At 42.8% G+C, this 21094-nt stretch overlaps 1 protein-coding gene across 3 annotated transcripts in view; it reads left to right on the forward strand.

Moving 5' to 3' along the window:
• GSDME (gasdermin E) overlaps positions 1-21094 on the forward strand; it is a 75335-nt gene continuing 54241 nt past the window's right edge. For 2 of the 3 annotated variants that reach the window (XM_072783746.1, XM_072783748.1), the window contains exons 1-3: positions 2890-2973; positions 14650-14878; positions 17942-18134. In XM_072783746.1, the coding sequence (XP_072639847.1) occupies positions 14668-14878; positions 17942-18134 (404 nt within the window). In that variant the 5' untranslated portion in view covers positions 2890-2973; positions 14650-14667. Of the gene's footprint in view, positions 21-2889; positions 2974-14649; positions 14879-17941; positions 18135-21094 lie in introns of those variants that run through there. The other variant, XM_072783747.1, reaches the window with a different exon arrangement.

Genomic DNA, 21094 nt, shown 5'->3' on the forward strand with positions numbered 1-21094 from the left:
ATGGCAGCCATGCAGAGCTGGTTCGTTAATATGTTCATTTAAATACTACACCCCATTAATGAATTTTATCAATATAAAAGTATACCAAATCAATGTGTTGTATACCTTAAATAAAAAAATGTGGGATGCCTGGTGGCTCAGCTGTTGAGTGTCTGCCTTCGGCTCAGGGCGTGATTGCAGAGTTCCGAGATCGAGTCCCATGTCAGGCTCTCTGCATAGAGCCTGCTTCTCCCTCTGCCTGTGTCTCTGCCTCTCTCTGTATCTCTCATGAATAAATTAATTAATCTTTAAAAAAAACAAAAGCAACTTAAAAAATGTTATATGCCAGTTATATACCAATTAAAAAAAGAAACCTAGATGGTGTCAAATGATCTGGATTTAAATCCTGGCTCTATTTCTTCCCAGCTAGGTAAGCTTCCTGGCTTGTGCCTCAATGTACTCATTTGTAACTTGGGCCTCCAATCAGTTCCTGTGAGGATTAAATGAGTCGATTAATGCACATAAGGAACTCGGAACCATGCTTCATGGTAGTAACTAGAGAGTGCTATATAAATATTAGCAGCTAATATTATTACTATGCTTCTCATGCATTTAACTGAAAGGCAATGGATGGGACAAAAGGAGTGAAAGAATCTGAAGCCCTTAAGTAACCGTTGCAACAGAAAGGTCATGCATTCTCATTTACAAGTGGTAACCTATCTAGACGGGGCTGGGGCTTGTTGGTGGGGACTTCGTGAACATTCTGTTTATAAGGATGTTCTTAAGGTTAAGGGTGTGATAACAAACCAGAGTCATCACTATACAATTTTATGGACACAGACAAGCAATAGCACGGATGAAAGTCTCTTTCAAAAGCCAGCACAGTGATTCTTTTTGTCTTCCAATACCTCTTAGTTGGCAAGACAGAGGACCACCTCTCTCAGCCATTTCTATTCACTCATTCACGCAACAACCATTAACAGCGCACCTGCCTTGGGCCAGGCACTGCACAGATGAGTAAGACCCCACAGTCTAGCTGGGAGAACAAACAAGAGGAAGCATTAATTAATTTAACAATTATTTACTGTCTACCATGTATCAGGTACTAGGCTAGGTGCTGCATATAGTAAACAAAACAGACCAAGGTCTCTACCCTTGTGGAACGGACATCCTAAGGAAGAGAACGATAACACGTGAAGTACTCTGTGTATAGTCTATCAGACTGTGGTCAGTGCAAAGGAGAAAAATGAGGCAGTCAAGGGACTAGGAGGTATTCCTGCAGATTGATGGCCTGGCTGTACTTCCTTTTTTCTTTTTTATTCATGAAAAAGAGAGAGAGAGAGAGAGAGAGAGAGAGAGAGAGAGAGAGATAGGCAGAGGGAGAAGCAAGCTCCACGCAGGGATCCCAACATGGGACTCCATCCTGGGTCTCCAGGATCACACCCTGGGCTGAAGGCGGCGCTAATCCCCTGGGTCACCCCGGCTGCCCCCTGGCTGTACTTTTAATGTGAATAGTCAGAAGGGCTTTACTGAGACAAATACAAGGAGTTGAGGTAACTGCAATCTAGGGATCTGCTTAGACCAATGGGGGCCCAAGAGAAAGCCTGCCTCCTCCCCAGCCCTGTGGAAGGCAGCAACAAAACTCAACACTCCCGGAGGCAAGTTCTCCAAGGACTGAAATTTTATTTTTTTCTCATTCATTGCTCTCACCCTGGCAGAGTACTGCTCGGAAAAGATGATCCTTAAACACTGACTGAAGGGGGTGTTTGAGTCATTAACTTAGCACATAATGAGGGATGTTGGGCTCTACCCTTGGGGAGCTTAGAATATAGTTGCATGAATTATTATTATTTTTAAAGATTTTATTTATTCATATGAGAGAGAGAGAGAGAGGGAGGGAGGGAGGGAGGGAGGGGCAGAGACACAGGCAGAGGGAGAAGCAGGCTCCACGCAGGGAGCCCGATGTGGGACTCGATCCCGATCCCGGGTCAGGGGATCAGGCCCTGGGCCGAAGGCAGGCGCCAAACCGCTGAACCTCCCAGGGATCGCCATGAATTATTAATCATGCCAGGACTAGGGCAGCCCGGGTGGCTCAACGGTTTAGCCCCTGCCTTGAGCCCAGGGCATGATCCTGGAGATCCAAGGTCGAGTCCCATGTTCGGCTCCCGGCCTCCCTACGTGCTTCTCCCTCTGCCTGTGTCTCTGCCTCTCTCTCATGCATAAATAAATAAAATCTAAAAAAAAGAAAAAGGGAAAAATAATAATAATGCCAGGACTAGGGCAGCCCGGGTGGCTCAGCGGTTTAGCGCCACCTTCGGCCCGGGGCGTGATCCTGGAGGCGCAGGATCGAGTCCCACGTCGGGCTCCGTGCATGGAGCCTGCTTCTCCCTCTGCCTGTGTCTCTGCCTCTCTCTCTCTCATGCATAAATAAATAAAATCTAAAATAATAATAATGGTAATAATGCCAGGACTAAGTGCGGCAGGGTGACGGCACAAATGCGGACGGCCCAGGCGCGGGCATGCGGGGCCCCCAGGCTGGAGCAGCCCCAGACCCGGCCGCGCAGGCCTCGGGCGCCCGTACGAGCGCGGGGCGGGGGGTCTCCCTGAGCCGGGCGTGTCCCCCGGGGCGCCCCAGGCCTGGGATCCCGGGCGGCGGGCGGGGACTGGGGCCGAGGCCGAGCCGGGGGTGTGGCTGTGGCTGTGGCTGTGGCTGTGGCTGTGGCTGTGGGCGCCCCGCGTGGGCGGAGCCACCGAAGAGAGGGAACCGGCGGGCTGGCGGCCTCGGGGCGGGCCTCGGGACACCGCCCGCCGTCCCCGCCCGCCGTCCCCGCCCGCCTCGGCCGAGCCGGGCCCCGCGCCCCCAGTCCTGCCCGGCCCGGCCCAGGCCCCGCCCCCTCCCGCCCCCTCCCGCTCCCTCCCGCCCCCTCCCGCGGGGCTCGACCGCGGGGCAGGCGGGCTCCGAGTGCGCGGCTGCGGGACCGGCGGCGCCGGCAGGTGAGCGCGGCTGCGGCTCGGGTGCGCGGGGCCGGGCCCCTCCCCTCGGTCCCCCCGACGGAGCCGGGTCTGCGGCGGCTGCCCTCCGCCCTCCCCCTCCCTCCTCCCGGCCGTGGCGAGCCCCGCGCCCCCCGTGCGCCCTCTCCACCGCCCCTCCGTTCCGCGGCCTCCGGTTTGCCCCTGGGCGCGGCGTGCGGCGGGCGGGCGGGCGGGGGCCGGGCCGAGGCGACGGGGGGTCTCCGGGCTGCAGCGGCTCCCCGCGGCGCCTGACTTCGGGTTCGGGCGGGAGCGCGCGGAGCAGCCCCCCCCCGGGTCGTGGGCCGGGGCCGGGTGACGTCACGGCTGCCCGCGGGGCCCGCGCGGGCCTCGGGGTGCGGACCCCCGCGAGCCCCCGGCCCCCGCACAGGATGCACAGGATGCTTGAGGGCCGCGGGGCCGAGCGTCTGCTTGTTGCAAGGAGTGAACAGAACCGGGCGCCTGGGAGGGCCGCGGGGGGCCGCAGCCTCCGGAGGGGTCAGGGAGGCAGCGCGAGAAGCGCGGAGTGAATTGATCACGGCCGAAATCAGCCATGCGCTCTTCCTCTTTTTTTTTTTTTTTTTAATTTATTAAAAAATTTTTTTATTGGAGTTCTCTTTGCCAACATATAGTATAACACCCAGGGCCCATCCGCCAAGGGCCCCCCTCAGTGCCCGTCACCCCCGCCCTCCTCCGCTTCCCCCACCCCTAGTTCATTTCCCAGAGTTAGGAGTCTCTCATGTTCTGTCTCCCTTTCTGATATTTCCCACTTATTTCTTCTCCTTTCCCCTTTATTCCCTTTCACTATTTTTTATATTCCCCAAATGAACGAGACCATATGATGTTTGTCCTCCTCCGATGGACTTGCTTCACTCAGCATCATACCCTCCAGGTCCATCCACGTCGAAGCAAATGGTGGGTGTTGGTGGTTTCCAGTGGCTGAGGAATACTCCACCGTGTGCATAGCCCACAGCTTCTTGACCCAGTCCTCGGTCGTGGACACCGAGGCTCGAGGCGCTCTTCCTATAAAGGAAAGCAGCCCGGGAAGCGGAGGCCAGGCCGTCAGAGATCCAGGAGTAGGCCCCGGCTTCCAGCTGCTGCCCCATAGGCCCGCGCCTGACCACCAGGTTCTACATTTGTTCTCTTTGCAGCTTCAAGGGGACCAGAGAGTTCCCTTTTTTTTTCTTCTTCTTTTTTAAAATTATTTTTTTATTGGAGTTCAATTTGCCGACATATAGCATATCACCCAGTGCTCATCCTATCAAGTGCCCCCCTCTTCATAAGCCACCTCTCTTTTGTTACCCAACCCACTTCCCAGAAGCCTTGGTCGCCTCGCCCTCACTCCTTTCTCAAGTTTGTGCCTGTTTTATGACCATCATTTCTGTGTGTGTGTGTGTGTGTGTGTGTGTGTGTGTTTATTTTCACACACGGATTTTTAGTTTAGAAAGAAGTGGTGGGGCACCTCGTCTTGAACTTGTCTTCTTACTGTCAAAAGGAGCTCAGTACTAGGCTGTGAGCTGGGAAGATAGAAAAGGATGACACCTCTGTTTTAATAGACTAAATTTCATTTTGTTATTGAGAAAACTAAAAAGAACTCAAAATGTGCTGAAGTTGTTAACTGTGAGACAAGTCCAGCAACGTCTCATTTCCCTCCACAGTGAGGAAAGCACGTGTTCCATAACTGAGGTCTACCCTTTCGAGCACACTTACTTATTTTATAAAATGAATCATGTAGCCCAATTTTTAAAAAGTTGACTTGAGGAATCAGCCAAGCGGGGTGGCCAAGCGCTCAGGCCTGGGAGGCGGCTGGACCTCCACTGGAACCTTGGCTCAGCTTTAATTCTCTATGTGACATTCAGTGCCCTCCAGAGACCTCCAGGAATGCACTTAAAGTTGAAAAAGTTGAGTTTGTGGCTTGTTGCCGCGAGGGAGATCTCACACCAGGGGCGGCTCAGTAAGTGGGTGTTAGACAGGAGTCCTCACATTTAGGCTTTCACTTAGGTGATTTTGGGGAGAACTTAAGCAAACAGGACTTTGCTCTGGATTCGATGCTGTTAGGAAGGGGGAGGATTCCACTGAGTATCTTCACAAGGAAGCCACTGGTGAGGTTAAAGCTGTGCTTGGCCAAGAAGCAGCCGTCACTCATTAGCCAGGACTGGTGGTGGTGGTTGTGGGGGGGTGTTTGGTCATTTTTGTGGTTTGGAATCTGTCTGAGGTCAGATGAGATTATGAGGGGTCTTGTTTCTGTCTTAATTCATCATGACCACAGAGTGGCCTGGCCTGAGGTTGATGTTCTGAGACACTGTTCATGTATAACAGGAGGAGGCTGGGCCATTATCTAGCAACTCCTAGTATCAGACTGGCTCCCTGTGTCAGGGCTGCTTTTTTTTCTTCCCTTCTCGTGATTTGGGCAAGTTACTTAACATCTTCAAACTTCAGTTAACACATCTGTAAAATGCCTACTCAGAGTTGCTGAGCAGATTAAATGAGGAAATGCGTAGCAAGATTTTAGCCCAGTGCCTGGCACACCGCATGGACTCACCATACAGTTGTTTCTCTCTAGTGTATTTTGATGTTGAGGTTTCTTGCCCAGAACTATTCAAGCAGAGGCCCAGTGATCAAGTAGAGCTGCTCCAGAGAAGAATCCTGAATTGGGTATGAGGAAGAACTGGGTCCTTTCCAACTCAAGAATTTGATAATTCTATCAATTATAACCAGTAAGAATGGATGCTAATTATAGTATATTCTCACACAATCATGACCTTGACACCTATTTTTATGATTCTTTGTTCCTAGGGGCCAGTGGCCCCAGTTGGCCCTGTGCTTTTCTGACTTGGCATTGTCTTGTTTTCTTAGTTTCTTCCTTCGAGATCTGTTGTCCAGGAGCCTGATTCAAATTTACATATCCTTACCTCATTGTCTTTGGCTTTTTGAGTTCTAATTGCTTTGAGCTGGGAAACTACATATGCAGGTGAATTAACACACATTAAAATATCAGTTTCAGGTATTATTTAGTGATTCAGCACTTCCATTCAACACCTGGTGCTCATCACAACAAGTGCTGTCCTTAATCCCCATCACCTGTTTAACCCCACTGAGCTAATAGAGTTCTTATGGCCCCATGTGAGAGTGGAGATCTGTGGTATAGTTATGAAATGAAATAGGTTTTTAGGCCATAAGCAATTTGAGCTACATCTCTCATGAAGCCATTTTTGTCTACTTCCACATTGGAACACACTGAAAATTTCAATCTGACTTCTGACATCTGACATATGGTTAATTGAGAATTTTTTGTGCTCAACTTGGGATCTTCAGTTGGCCCTAGACAAATTATTTAATCTTTCCTGGCTAGACAGTTACTTTAGATGTTTGAGTATGGTGTGGCAGCTTATTGTCTTCCAATGCCACGTGATAAACTGTTGTATTAGATTTCTAGACTATATTTTAGCTGATCTCTCTATCAAAAGCTCCTAGGAATAAAGAAAAAAATCAATAGAAAATGGACCAAGGACACAGTTAAGAAAAAGAAATACAAAAATTCTTTAAACAAAAGATGCTTGACTTAATTTATATTAAAATAACACACCCTAAGACCGGAGTACCATTTCTCACCTATGAGACTGACAAAAATACAAAAGTTTGATAACACTTTGTTTCTGAGACTTTTTTCATACCTTATTGGTGTGCCTGCAACATGATGCAACCCCTAAAATTATAGATATATTTACCCATTGGTCTAGCAATCTCTCTTGTAGGAATCTTCTTTCAGGTTCTCTTGTCCATATGTGAAGAAGACAAATGTTCAAGAGTATTTAGTGTGGCATTTTTAATGCAGAAATAAAATAACCTAAATGATCAGGAGTATAGGACAAACAGTGGTGTAGTAGAGTATTATGCAGCTGCGAAGATGAAGGTACTAACATGGAAAGATCTCCAGGATTTATTGTTACATGACAAAAAGTGACATGCAGAACAGGGTGCAGACTCCTTTGGATTTTTATTTGTATGAAGAAACACCGAGGTAATATACCTGTGGGGGAGAGCCATAAAAGGGTAGATGGGACATGGGTTCAAATGGTATTTCTCAGTGTGTATTTTTTTACAAAGTAGATATTTGAGCCATGTAATATATTATGTATTCAAATATAATAATAAAAAAGAAACCTCTAACTTTAACTTCACAAGAATGTATACTGAGTTCCTTGATTGAATAAGCATGATTCTAATAAAAACCTGTAAAGTGAGATCCACCTGCAATAACTCTTCCTAAAACAAACTAACCTCAAGAAGGCAAATTGGCTGTTTGATGGTAGTTGGAAAAAAATTAAAAATTAATTTAGGAGTTCCCTTTCTTTATCCTGTAATTCCTCTGGGGAGGATTAGTGGCATTAGAAAAGCTTTGCCACCCACAATAGATGGTTTTTGTTGCATTTTAATGGCAAATCTAATGTGTCTTCAGAAACTTGTTTGATCTGAAGGGAAGTTGGTGACATCCCTCTTGGGGTGTCCCATAGAAAGAGAGATTCTGATACGATTGCCACACTGAAGCAGATCCTGCTATGGCTCTTCTCTTGGACAAGCAAGTTGGATTTCCATAGGTCATTGGGGAGACCTTATTTTGTTAAAGTTTCTCTCCCTTGGCAAAATAAATCTTGCATGCTATCCTAGGTACACCTTCAGCAGGTACTGTTTTACTGTCCCCACCAATCTGCTTCCTCCCGAATTCCCTGTCTCAGTAACTGGCATCTCTTATCAGGCAGCTCACACCCGAGATACATGGAGGCCATCATAGGGAGTCTCCTTCAACAGCACTCTCACATCCAAACAGAATTCTGGGGACACCACCAAATCATTTTTTCTATCCTTCTGCCTGTGACGTAGTTCAGTGTAACCATTTATTGTCCATCTCTCATCTTGTTCCCTTCCAGCTGGTTTCCTATTTTGCTTCCAGAACATCTTGCTAAGTGACAACTCTGATTGCATCAATCCTGATACAGCCCTTCCCTCTGATGGCTCCTGCTGCTCTGGCTCCCAGCAGCGGAGGCCCAGCGTGCGTGCATGACCTGGACTGAGGCTTACTCATCCCTGTCCTTTGCCCTCCCTCACTCTAGCACCAATGCAGGAACAAGTCTCAGAGCTTGAAAAGCAATTCCATGTCTGCCAAGGAAGTGACAATGGGCATATTACCACAAAATGATGTCTTATGGATCGTCACGAGCTTGACGGGCACAAATCTTACCATGCATGAACTTCCCTACCCTTCCATTACCTCCTGCCAATGCTGAGCTTTTACAGTTGCTGCTCATCTGCTAGAGCACCCCCACGGTACTCTTTTGCCTGGTTCCACTTAGCCCACAAAATGCAGCTTACAGGTATAATTGTCCGCTATAAACATCGGAGGGGTATGTACCCCTTCAAATCTGTATTTTTGTATCCTTTGGGTAAATGCCTAGTAGTGCAATTGCTGTATTGTAGGGTAGTTCTATTTTTAACTTTTTTTTTTTTTTAAGATTTTATTTATTCATGAGAGACACACACAGAAAGAGAGAGAGGCAGAGACACAGGCAGAGGGAGAAGCAGGCTCCATGCCAGGAGCCCAACATGGGACTCGATCCCGGGTCTCCAGGATCACACCTCGGGCGGGAGGCAGCGCCAAACTGCTGGGCCATCGGGGCTGCCCGATTTTTAACTTTTTGTGAAACCTCCATACTGTTCTCCAGTTTGCATTCCCACCAACAATGCAGGAAGATTCCCCTTTCTCCTCATCCTCATCAACATCTGTTGTTTTAGGGATCCCTGGGTGGCTCAGCGGTTTGGTGCCTGCCTTTGGCCAGGGGCACGATCCTGGAGTCCCAGGATCAAGTCCCGCATCGGGCTCCCGGCATGGAGCCTGCTTCTCCCTCCTCCTGTGTCTCTGCCTCTTTCTCTCTCTCTCTGTGTCTATCATAAATAAAAATAAATAAATAAACCTTTAAAAAAAAATCTGTTGTTTCCTGTGTTAATTTTAGCCATCCTGACTGGTGTGAGGTGGCATCTCATTGTGGTTTTGATTTGTATTTCCTTGATGCTGAGTGATACTGAGCTTTTCTTCTCATGTATCTGTTAGCCATCTGGATGCTATCTTTGGAAAAGTGTATATTCATGTCTTTTGCCCATTTCTTATCTGCATTGTTTTTTTGGGATGTTGATAAGTTCTTTGTGGATTTTGGATGCTAACCCTTTATCAGATGTCATTTGGAGATATCTTCTCCCATTCCATAGATTGCCTTTTAGTTTTGTTGATTGTTTTCTTTGCTGGGCAGAAGCTTTTATTTTGATGAAATCCCAGTGGTTCATTATTGCTTTTGTTTCCCTGGCCTTTGAAGACATGTCCAGTAAGGAGTTGTTGCAGCTGAGCTCAGAGAGGTTGCTGCCTGTGTTCTCCTCTAGGACTTTGATGGATTCCTGTCTCACACTTAGGTCTTTCATCCATTTTGAATTTATCTTTGTGTATGATGTAAAAAAACGGTCCAGTTTCATTCTTTTGCACGTGGCTGTCCAGTTTTCCCAACACCATTTGTTGAAGAGACTTTTTTCCAGTGGATATTTTTTACTGCTTTGTTGATCATAGAGTTGTGCATTCATTTCTGGGTTTCCTATTCTGTTCCATTGATATATGTGTCTGTTTTTGAGTTGACACACAATGTTACGTTAGTTTCAGCTGTACAGCATAATGATTTGACAACTCTCTACACCACAACTGTAGCTACCATCTGTCACCATACAAGGCTCTTACAGTACCATTGACTATATTCCCTGTGCTGTACCTTTCATCCTTGTAACTTATTCCATAACTGGAAGCCTGTGCCTTCCACTCCCCTTCACCCATCCCCCTCCTCTCTGGCCCATCCCCCTCAGTATGTTCTCTGTATTTATGAATCTGTTTCTGCTTTTGTTTGTTCACTTATTTTATGTTTTTTATTCAATTCCATACGTAAGTGTAATCATATATTTGTCTGACTTCACTTAGCATAATACCCTCTAGGTCCATCCATGTTGTTGCAATGGCAAGATTTCATTCTTTTTTTATGGCTGATATTCCATTGCATATATATAGCACTTTATCTTTCCAACTGTTGGTGGATACCTGGGTTGCTTCCATGTCTTGGCTATTGTAAATAATTCCACAATAAACCTAGGGGTGCATTTATCTTTTCAGATTAGTGTTCTTTTTTTTTGGGGGGGGGGCAAATATCCAGTAGTGGGATTACTGGATTGTTAGGTATTTCGATTTTATTTTTATTTATTTATTTAATTTATTATTTTATTTTATTTAGTTTATTTTTTTACTATTTATTTATTTATTTATTTATTGGTATTTCTATTTTAAATTTTTGATTTAAATTCCATACTGTTTTCCACAGAGGAAAACATGCACTCCCACCAGTAGTGCATGGGACTTCCTTTTTCTCTACATCCTCAACAACATTTGTTATTTCTTGTCTTTTTAATTCTAGCCATTCTGACTGGTGTGAAATCATCTCATTATAGTTTTGATTTGCATTTTCCTAGTGATTAGTGATGTTGAGTGTTTTTTCATGTGTCTGTTGGCTATCTGTATATAGACTGTTTTTTGTATCATTATCCTAGTGCTTAAATGCACTCTGTATAGTAGGTACTTAAGGATAATTAATGATTCAGTAAATGTTTCGATAAATGAGTGAGTGCTCCATCACATGCAAGAAACTTACTATAGTGAGAAATGCATTAGAGATGAGAGTTTGAGCATATGTGGTTTTCCTTATTTGCAGTTCACTGTTTATCAGAAAGGAACTTTTTAGGGGCTACTGGGTGGCTCAGTCAATTAAGCGTCTTACTCTTGGTTTGGGCTCAGTTTATGATCTCCCGGTCGTGGGATTGAGTCCTATGTTGGGCTCTGTCCTTAGAGTACAGTCCGCTTCAGATTTTCTTTCCCTTTCCCTTCCCCTCTGCCCCTCCCCCTGCTCCCACACAAGTGCTCTCTTTCAAGTAAGAAAGGAACTTTTTATGTTTTAGAATCCCTTCCTTAAATGTTTATTCTTATTGTTACTATATAAGAATAGGGTGACGTAGCCACACAGTAATCTAAGAAAAGGCCTTTAGAGAAGAACTAGTGATAGGTAAGACAAACATTTTCTGGTGTCCCAGAGGAGGTTCATGTTAAAGCAAGTGGCTTGTATCTGTTGGTATTTTGTATGTCTTCTTTGGAGAAATATCTATTCATGTCTTCTGCCCATTTTTTAACTGGATTATTTGTTTTTTCAGTGTTGAGTTTGATAAATTCTTTATAGATTTTGGATACTAGCCTTTCATCTGATAAGATTGATAAGATATCTTCTTCCATTCTGTAGGTTGTCTTTCGGTTTTGTTGACTATTTTCTTTGCTGTGCAAAAACTTTTTATCTTGACAAAGTCCCAGTAGTTCATTTTTGCTTTTGTTTCCCTTGCCTTTGGAGACATGTCTAGCTAGAAGTTGTTGTGGACAAGGTCAAAGAGGTTGCGGCCTGTGTTCTCCTCTAGGATTTTGATGGATTCCTGTCTCACATTTAGGTCTTTCATCCATTTTGAATTTATTTTTCTGTGTGGTGTAAGAGAATTGTCCAGTTCCATTCTTCCTCATGTGGCTGTCCAATTTTCCCGACACCATTTGTTGAAGAGACTGTCTTTTTACCATTGGATATTCTTTCCTGCTTTGTTGAAGATTGAGTTAACCATAGAGCTGAGGATCTATTTCTGGGTTCTCTATTCTGTTCCATTGATCTGTGTGTCTGTTTTTGTGCCAGTACTATACTATCTTGATGATTACAGCTTTGTTATAGAGCTTGAAGTCAGGCATTGTGATGCCCCAGCTTTGGTTTTCTTTCTTTCTTTCTTTCTTTTTTTTTTTTTTTCAACATTCCTCTGGCTATTCGGGGTCTTTTCTGGTTCCATACTAACTTTAGGATTATTTGTTCCAGCTCTGTGAAAAATGTTGATGATATTTTGATAGGGATTGCATTGAATGTGTAGATTGCTCTGGGTAGCATAGACATTTTAACAATATTTGCTCTTTTTTTAAAAAGATTTTATTTATTTATTTGAGAGAGAGCATGAGTGGGGTGATGTGCAGAGGGAGAAGCAGACCCTCCACTGAGCAGGTAGCCCCATGTGAGGCTTGATCCTGGGACTCTGGGATCATGATCCAAGCCAAAGGCAGACCCTTAATTGCCTGGGCCAGCCAGGTGACCCAACAACATTTGTTCTTAAAATGCTCAACATCACTCAGCATCAGGAAAATACAAATCAAAACCACAATGAGATACCACCTCACACCAGCCAGAATGGCTTAAGTTAACAAGTCAGGAAATGACAGATGTTGGAGAGGATGTGGAGAAAAGGGAACCCTCTTATACTGCTGGGGGAATACAAGCTGGCACAGCCACTCTGGAAATCAGTATGGAAGTTCCTCAAAAAGTTAAAAATAGAGCTACTCTATGACCTAGCAGTTGCACTACTAGGTATTTACCCAAAGGATACAAACAGTGATCCAAAGGGGTACCTGCACTCCAATGCACTCCACATAACCAACTATGGAAAGAGCTCAGATGTCCATCAACAGATGACTGGATAAAGAAGAATTGGATTATTATATATTATTATTATATTATATTATTATATATATGTATAATGTATTATTATATACATATTCTCTTTCAGTATTTCAATTGAGAATTTTTATATAACACAATGGAATATTACTCAGCCATCAAAGAGATTAATCTTACCATTTGTAAGGACACAGATAGAACTAGAGGGTATTATGCCAAGCGAAGTAAGTCAATTTGAGAAAGACAGTTACCATGCTTTCACTCATGTAGAATTTAAGAAACAAAACAGAGGATCATAGGGGAAGGGAGGAAAAAAAATAAGACAACATCAGAGAGGGAGACAAACCATAAAAGACTCTTAACTATAAGAAACAAACTGAAGGTTGCTGGAGGGAAGGTGGGTAGAGGGATGGGGTAACTGGATGATGGGCATTTGATGTAATGGAGGTCACTTGATGAAATGAGCACTGAGTGTTATATGCAACTGATGAATCACTAAACTCTTACCTCTGAAATAAATAACACTGTATATTAATTAATTGAGTTTAAATAGATAAATACAATTTAAAAAATTAAAAAAATAAACAAAAAATAAAGCAAGTGGGTTGAACTAGTTAATATCTAAGACTACTTCCAGTTTTTAAACTGTGATTTTACATCTATGTGACTGCCAGGCACCAGGGTACAAATAAAAATAAAACACATTTCTTGTCCATTAGATATTTTAACCTTTGACTATGGATACTTTTTACAAAACTTATTTCGCTTGTGTTTTTTTGAATAATAATAACTATATATGTGTGTTCTTGTGTGTTTGTGCATATGTGTATCTTCGTGTGTGTGTGTGTGTGTGTGTGTGTGTGTGTATGGGCTAGGTGCAGTTTATATATTGTGAATTATTAATAACCTTTGCCCATAATTTTTACTACAGTGTTTTAGAAAAACTTGTGAAATTTTTTTTAGTATATTAAGTATTCTAGTTTTTTGTTATAAATATTACAAGTATTTTCTTAGTTATTTCTCTTCCCAGAGGCCTTTCTATCCTACAATTGAACAATATTTGTCTCTATTTCTCTATTTTTTTCTAGTACATATATGGTTTCGTTTTTTCCTTAAAAAACCTTCTAATCCATTGAGAATTTTCTGCTCTGTACAGCATGAGATAGGAATCCGGCTTTATTTTTTCCAGATGATTAGCCAGTTCTTCTAACACCATTTGAGGAATAGTCTACTTTTTCCACTGAACGCAGTATTTTATATCTTCCAATGTGTTTCTTCTTTTTCCCTCCAGCTGAAGAGTGACTAGGTCTTTATTTAAGGATTAAAAAGTAATATTTTCTTCCCATTTGTGAATAGGGGAGATCACACAGTATGGAGAAAAAGCATATTGACTCTTCAAAGAAGTGGTTATAACTTTGTATGTTACAAATTAGGGCAGTCAGTATGTTGGTCAACAAATATTCTTAGGTGTCTACCTATTAGATACATGATATAATTGTATTTCCTTACCATTCTGGCTGGCTGAGACAATATAACTACTCTAACAAATTGTGAGTGGACATGATGTGTGTTAGTTTAGGACCAGAGCATTTTAATTGCTAGTATAAGACTTTCCAGAACTCTTTCACGTTGGATGGTGGCTGCCCTTCAATCTGGATCTTTGGATGACTGTAATGAGAAAAGCTCTCCTGTCCTCCTCTACCAGATATAGAGTGTGACCAATAAATAAACATTTCTTATTATAAGCCACTAATATTTGGAGCCTTATTTGTGTCTGAAGCATAACTTAGCCTATCTAGATCTACATATTCTCTTTCAGTATTTCAATTTGATTTCTTTATCACCAGCTGAACCCATACTAGAGTGTTTTCAAAGGAGAAGGCATTCTTTCAGGCATACTGATTGACACTAAGGAAAAATAAGGCAATTTTAGAAAAAAATAAATGAATAACTTCTTATTAATTATCAAAAGTTATTAATTATCAAATTAATAACTTCTTATTTAATTTGGGGTAACAATTTTTTGTTGTTGTTGTTTTTTTCTTTTTGTATTCAGGTAATCTGGGCTCTCATAATGTTTGCCAAAGCAACAAGGAATTTTCTTAAAGAAGTTGATGCTGGAGGTAATCTGATTGCAGTACCAAACTTGAATGACTCTGATAAGTTACAGCTTCTAAGTCTGGTGACCAAAAAGAAGAGATTCTGGTGCTGGCAGAGACCCAAGTACCAGTTTTTGTCTGTCACCCTTGGAGATGTACTCACAGAAAACCAATTTCTGAGTCCAGGTAGGTTTCTTTGGGTATATTCTATAGTTAGTCCCAGAAAAGAAGATGATTTATCTTCTAGATACATGTTGTTTTGAGTCATTGGTTATAAGGTGAGTCCTTAAAATGAGTTCTATTTCTGTGCATACTCTCTTAAAGATATATCCTTTCTTTTTTCTGTTCTCTCTCTCTCTCTCTTTCTCTCTCTTTTTTTTTTTTTTGGTAAAGATTTTATTTATTTATTTTAGGGTGGGGGAAGAGGCAGAGAGAGAGGAAGAGAGAGAATCTCAGGCAGACTTCCTGCTGAGCATGGTGCCTGAGGTGAGGCTTGGTCTCACAATCCCGAAATCATGACCTGAGCTAAAATCAAATGTCAGATGCTTAACTGACTGAGCCATCCAGGCACCCCAAGACATAGCGTTTCTTTAAATGAACAAAATTCTGGAGGCCAAACACGAGAAGTTATAGCTTAATATTTAAAAAATAATATTGCAGTTTTTGGTATAAAATTAAGACATGCCCATTTTAAGTGTTATGGCCACTCAACATCGGTAGGATGGATCTACCACCCAAAATCTGGTTTGTATGAGGTTGATGATGCCACATGTCCATCAGGAGGTTTTATTACTCATGTAATGAAGCTTTCTGCGGAGAGCAGGGCAAGCTCTCAAGCTGGTCCATAAATAGATAGAGATAAAGAAATAGGATTTCTATCTGTGTAGCATTTTGTACAACCTAGGACTATTCCTTTTATCAGGAAATAATATTGTTTTGGCCTAAACCCAGTGGATAGATTGAGCACTTGCTATGTGCCAGGCTCTGTATTATGTGATTTACATACATCAACTTGTAACAGAATCCATCAGGAAGGTATTATCTCCAAATTACATCTGAGAAAACTGAGGTTCAGGCAGATGAATGTTGGCCTGTTCATCTAGCTAGGAATATTAGAATAGTGATTAAAATCTTGAGCTCTTAACAACTGCTCTATGCTACTCCCCAGAGAATTTCCCAAAGTGTCTGTATTCCACAAGATTATAAAAAGGAAAGGGCTTCGAATTGAGGACATTTTCACAGTTGTCTTATTTTTGGCAGTGGTGACAGAGATGATTCTCTATTTTACAAATTGCAAAGATAATGATTGATAATTAATTCTCATTAGCCCTTGCTCAGGAATGGTTTTCCTGATAGAAGTGAAAAAATACAGGTGTTGGAGACAGTGAATGGATGGAAAGAATCCTTTCAGACTTTAGGCAGATTTGAATTTCTTAGGAAGTACAACCAGGAGCCCAAGAGAGCCTTGGATCTGGGAAATGAAAAAAGCCAAGTGTGAGGTTCCTAAGACGCTCTAAATGTAGCTATACCAAATGACAATGACTGAAACGATTTTTTTTAAATTTATTTATGATAGTCACACACAGAGAGAGAGAGAGGCAGAGACACAGGCAGAGGGAGAAGCAGGCTCCATGCACCGGGAGCCCGACGTGGAATTCGATCCCAGGTCTCCAGGATCGTGCCCTGGGCCAAAGGCAGGCGCCAAACCGCTGCGCCACCCAGGGATCCCCTGAAACGATTTTTATGGTGGTATTTGGTTGTATTCAAAATGAGAACAGTAGAAATAAGAGATAAGAGAATGCTGGCAATTCAGAGATGAGCTCATCAGATGTTTATCTTCAGAGTCCAGATAAGAAAGGCAGATCTTGAAGGCAATGTGATAGTCATTTGGATGTGACCAGATGAGGAACGTAGTAATTTCCGGAGGACTAGATTGAAGCTGGGACATCTGGTAGATGGTGGCATCTTCCTAAGTCTGGGAAGCCATAAAGTAAGGGTAGAGAGTCTGGAGCTTATGTGTCCCAGGATGGTGTGAGAGAGAGAGAGAGAGGAAGAGGAGAGGCATGCCCACTGACTTTATCAGAAGTAGAGATAAGGAATTAAATGGCTGGGTAGGGATTCCTGGGTGGCTCAGCGGTTTGGCGCCTGCCTTCAGCCCAGGGCGTGGTCCTGGGGTCCTGGGATCAAGTCCCATGTTGGGCTCCTGCATGGAACCTGCTGCTCCCTCTGCCTGTGTCTCTGCCTCTCTCTCTCTCATGAATAAATAAATAAATTAAAAAAAAAAGGCTGGGTAGAGGTCAATAGAAACAGGTAAGCTGGGGCGCCTGGGTGGCCTCAGTTGGGTAAGTATCAAACTCTCAATTTCAGTTCAGGTCATGATCTCAGGGTCCTGAGATTCAGCCCCATGTCGAGCCCCGTATCTATGCTGGGGGTGGAGCCTGCTTAAGATTCTCTCCTCCTGCCTATATTCTCTCTCTCTCTCTCTGATGATGATGATGATGATGATGATGATGATGATAATAATAATAAAAATAAAACAGGTAAGTTCAGGAAGGGAAATTTTTTCATAGGGACGATAATGAAGATAACGAAGGCCAGGGGAATGTCTTCCAAGACTGGTGGGTGGGAAAGGAAGATGCCCAAGGTCCATGTGGCTGACCTGCCAGATACAGAGTAATGCAGACCACTCAAACATGGGTTATGAGCAGAGACTTCTCTTTTCACCCTGCTTAGGTGTCATCCTCATGAAGCCCCTTTACAGTCTTCACGCTGGAAAAGCACACATTTAAAATACTCTATTGGAAAAAATTAAAAAGTAACATATTCTATTTCATCTGGATAATGGTTAAATGGATGCTTAAAGTTTAACTTATTTACTTTTGAGTAATCTCTAAACCCAGTGTCGGGCTAAAACAACCCCAAAATCAAGAGCTGCATGCGCTTCTGGCTGAGCCCGCCAGGTGCCCCGGATGCTTGCTTTCAAGTTATCTGTTAAACTCCAGATACTCTTGGTACCCCTGTCTACATATGTATATATTGGAATTGAAAGACAAACGAGCACCCAGTAGAGCCCCTGGCCACCGGTCACACCATGTTCTCAGTAGTACGTAGGGGTGCTAGCTCCATTTTCTCTTGAATATGCACATAGTGTAGCTGCCAGCTTTCCATGGAATTCCACAGGATTGGAAAGGGAGGCGGCCTAAGGCCGATAGGTGGCCATATTATCATTGTGTGTCTCATTCACTCCAGTGGTCGTGGAGTCGGACTTCGTGAAATATGAGAGCAAGTTTCAAAACCACGTCAGTGGGACCGTTGAGACAGCGCTGGGGAAGGTCAAGCTGAACATTGGAGGCAAAGGACTTGTGGAAAGTCAGTCTTCTTTTGGGACCCTGAGGAAGCAGGAGGTGGACTTGCAGCAGCTCATCAGAGATTCCACGGAGAGGTAATAAGAATTCTGTTTGGCATTTTGGATTTTGACATGTATCACATTTAAAGGTCATTCGGTTGGACCTTTGTAAAAAGGGTGAGAGATGGGAACTTTGCCCAAAAGCAAACATTACTGAATGACAGTTGTGCTGAAACTTTATGAGAGCTCCTCCTTTAGTCTGGGATTTCTTGGTTGTTCTTAGCCTGAGTGGGGAGACAAGGAAAGTGCCACTTTTTTTTTTTTTAACTGAGGTATGACGACATATAACATTGTATTAGTTTCAGGTGTACAGCATAACAATTTATTATCTGTCCCTATTGCAAAATGTTCACCACAGTAAATGTAGTTAACATCTCTCACCCTACCTAATTGCAAATACATTTTTTCTTGTGATGAGAACTTTTAAAATTTATTCTCTCAGCAACTTTCAAACATGAAATACAGTATTATTAACTACACTCACCATACTGTACATTACATCTCTAGGACTTATTTCATAACTGGAGGTTTTGATCTTCTTTATCTTCTTTACTCATGTCACATACCCCCCACCCCCCGCCTCTGGCAACCACTAATCTAATCTCTGTAACCAGGAGCTCGTTTGTTTGTTTTGATTCCATATATATAAGTGAGATTGTGCTCTTTTTGTCTTTCTCTGTCTGACTTAACTTCATTTAGCATAATCCCCTCAAGCTCCATCCATGTTATGGCAAGATTTCTCCCCCGCTTTTTAAAAAATTTATTTGGGAGAGGGAGAATGAGCACAGAGGGAGAGAGAGGACTCCCTGCTGAGCAGGGAGCCCGATGAGGGGCTCAATCCCAGGACCCTGAGATCATGACCTGAGCAGAAGACAGACACTTAACTGACTGAGCTACCCAAGCGTCGCAGGATTTTTTCTTTTATATGGCTAAATAATATTCCACTGTGTATGTATTAAATTCGGATCCTGACCCAGTTTCAGCAGTGTCGGAGAATTCAAGTGAATGCTGATACTATCTACCTAAAGATAGTATTAGATTCGCAGGGTAAGGTAAACTAAACGTCCAAAAAAGACTGTCCTCAACCTTTACTCTGGATCAGATGGCAGCAGCAAGCCCAGGCTGTTACTTGTGGTTTTGGTCACCCGTCTACAGACTGGAGGTTCCCACGACCCCCTCCTTGGACTTCAGATGCCCTTCATGAGTCCAGGTTGTTAGCTGTACTTCTGACCAATGGGCTAGAAGTCAGATTCCCCCTCCTTGAGTTCAATTAATTTGCTAGAGCAGCTCACAGAACTCAGAGAAATGTTTTACATAGTAGATCACTGTTTTATTATAAAAGGATATAACTCAGGAACATCCAGGTGGAGGAGATGCATAGGGAAGGATATGGGAAAAGGGTGTGGAGCCTTCCTGTTCTCTCCAGGTCACCACTTTTTCCAAATCTTCATGTATTCACTTCTGGAAGCTCTCTGAAACCTGTCTTTTTGGGTTTTTAATGGAGGCTTTATCACATAGGCATGATTGATTAATCATCATTGACCACTGGTGATTGATTCAATCTCTCTCCCCTCCCTAGAGGTTACGGTGGAGGTACTGAAAATTAAAACCTTCTAATGACATGGTTGGCTCCCCAGATAACCAGCCCCTATCTTTAGGTTACCAAAGGGCTTCCCAAAAGTCAACTCATTAACATAATGAAAGACATCTTTATTACTCTTATCACAGGAGATTCCAAGGGTTTTAGGAGCTCTGTGCCAATAACTGAGTTGAAGACAAAACATGCATTTCTTACAATAAATAACAATATAACACATATCCGCCATATATCTTTATCCATACATCCATCCACGACACTTTGTATATTTTGGCTATTGTGAATAATGCTGCAGTGAACATGGGAGTGCAGATCTTCTCAAGTGAATATTTAATACTTTGCATCAATACCCAGAAGTGAAGTTTCTGGATCATATGGTAGGTTTTTTAAGATTTTATTTATTTATTCATGAGAGACACAGAAACAGAGGCAGAGACATAGGCAGAGGGAGAAGCAGGAGCCTGCAGGGAGCCTCATGCGGGACCCGATCCCAGGACCCTGGGATCACAACCTGAGCTGAAGGCAATGCTCAACCACTGAGCCACCCAGGCACCCTCATATGGTAGTTCTATTTTAAATTTTTGAGGAACCTTCATACTGTTCATACTGTTTTCCATAGTGTTTGCAGCAATTTACAATTCCATCAATGGGACCAAGGGTTCCCATTTTTCCACATCCCCTCCAATTTTTGTTATTTCTTATCTTTTTGATATTAGCTATTCTAACAGGTAGAAGGTGATATCTCATTGTGGTTTTGATTTGAATTTCCTTGATCATTAGTGATGTTGAGCATATTTTCATGTGGCCACTGGCTATCTGTATGTCTTTTTTGGAAAAATTGTCTACTCAGATATGCCCATTTTAAAAATTGGATTTCTTTTTTCTGTTGAATTATATGAGTTCTTTATATATTTTATATATTAACTGTACCAGGTATATGATTTGCAATTTTTTTTCCCATTGAGTAGGTTGCCTTTTCACTTTGTTGATGGTTTTCTTTGCTATGCAAAAGTGTTTTAGTTCATAAGTAGTCCACTTGTTTATTTTTGCTTTTGTTGCTTTTGCTTTTGTTGTTTTAGTTCATAAGTAGTCCACTTGTTTATTTTTGCTTTTGTTGCTTTCAGATTAAAAAAATCATTGCCAAGGCTGATGTCTAAGAACTTACTACCTATGTTTTCTTCTAAGAGTTTTATGATTTCAGGTGTAACATTGAAATCTTTAATCCACTTTGAGTTAATTTTTGCATATGGTGTTAGAAAATGGCCCCATTCTTTTGTGTGTGGCTGTTCAGTTTTCTCAATGCCATTTATTGAAGAGACCATCCTTTCCCCATTTTATATACTTATTATAATTAAATGACCATATGTGCATGGGTTTATTTCTGGGCTCTCTGTTCTGT

This window comes from Canis lupus, chromosome 18 (assembly GCF_048164855.1).
Source record: "Canis lupus baileyi chromosome 18, mCanLup2.hap1, whole genome shotgun sequence".
NCBI classification, from domain to species: domain Eukaryota; kingdom Metazoa; phylum Chordata; class Mammalia; order Carnivora; family Canidae; genus Canis; species Canis lupus.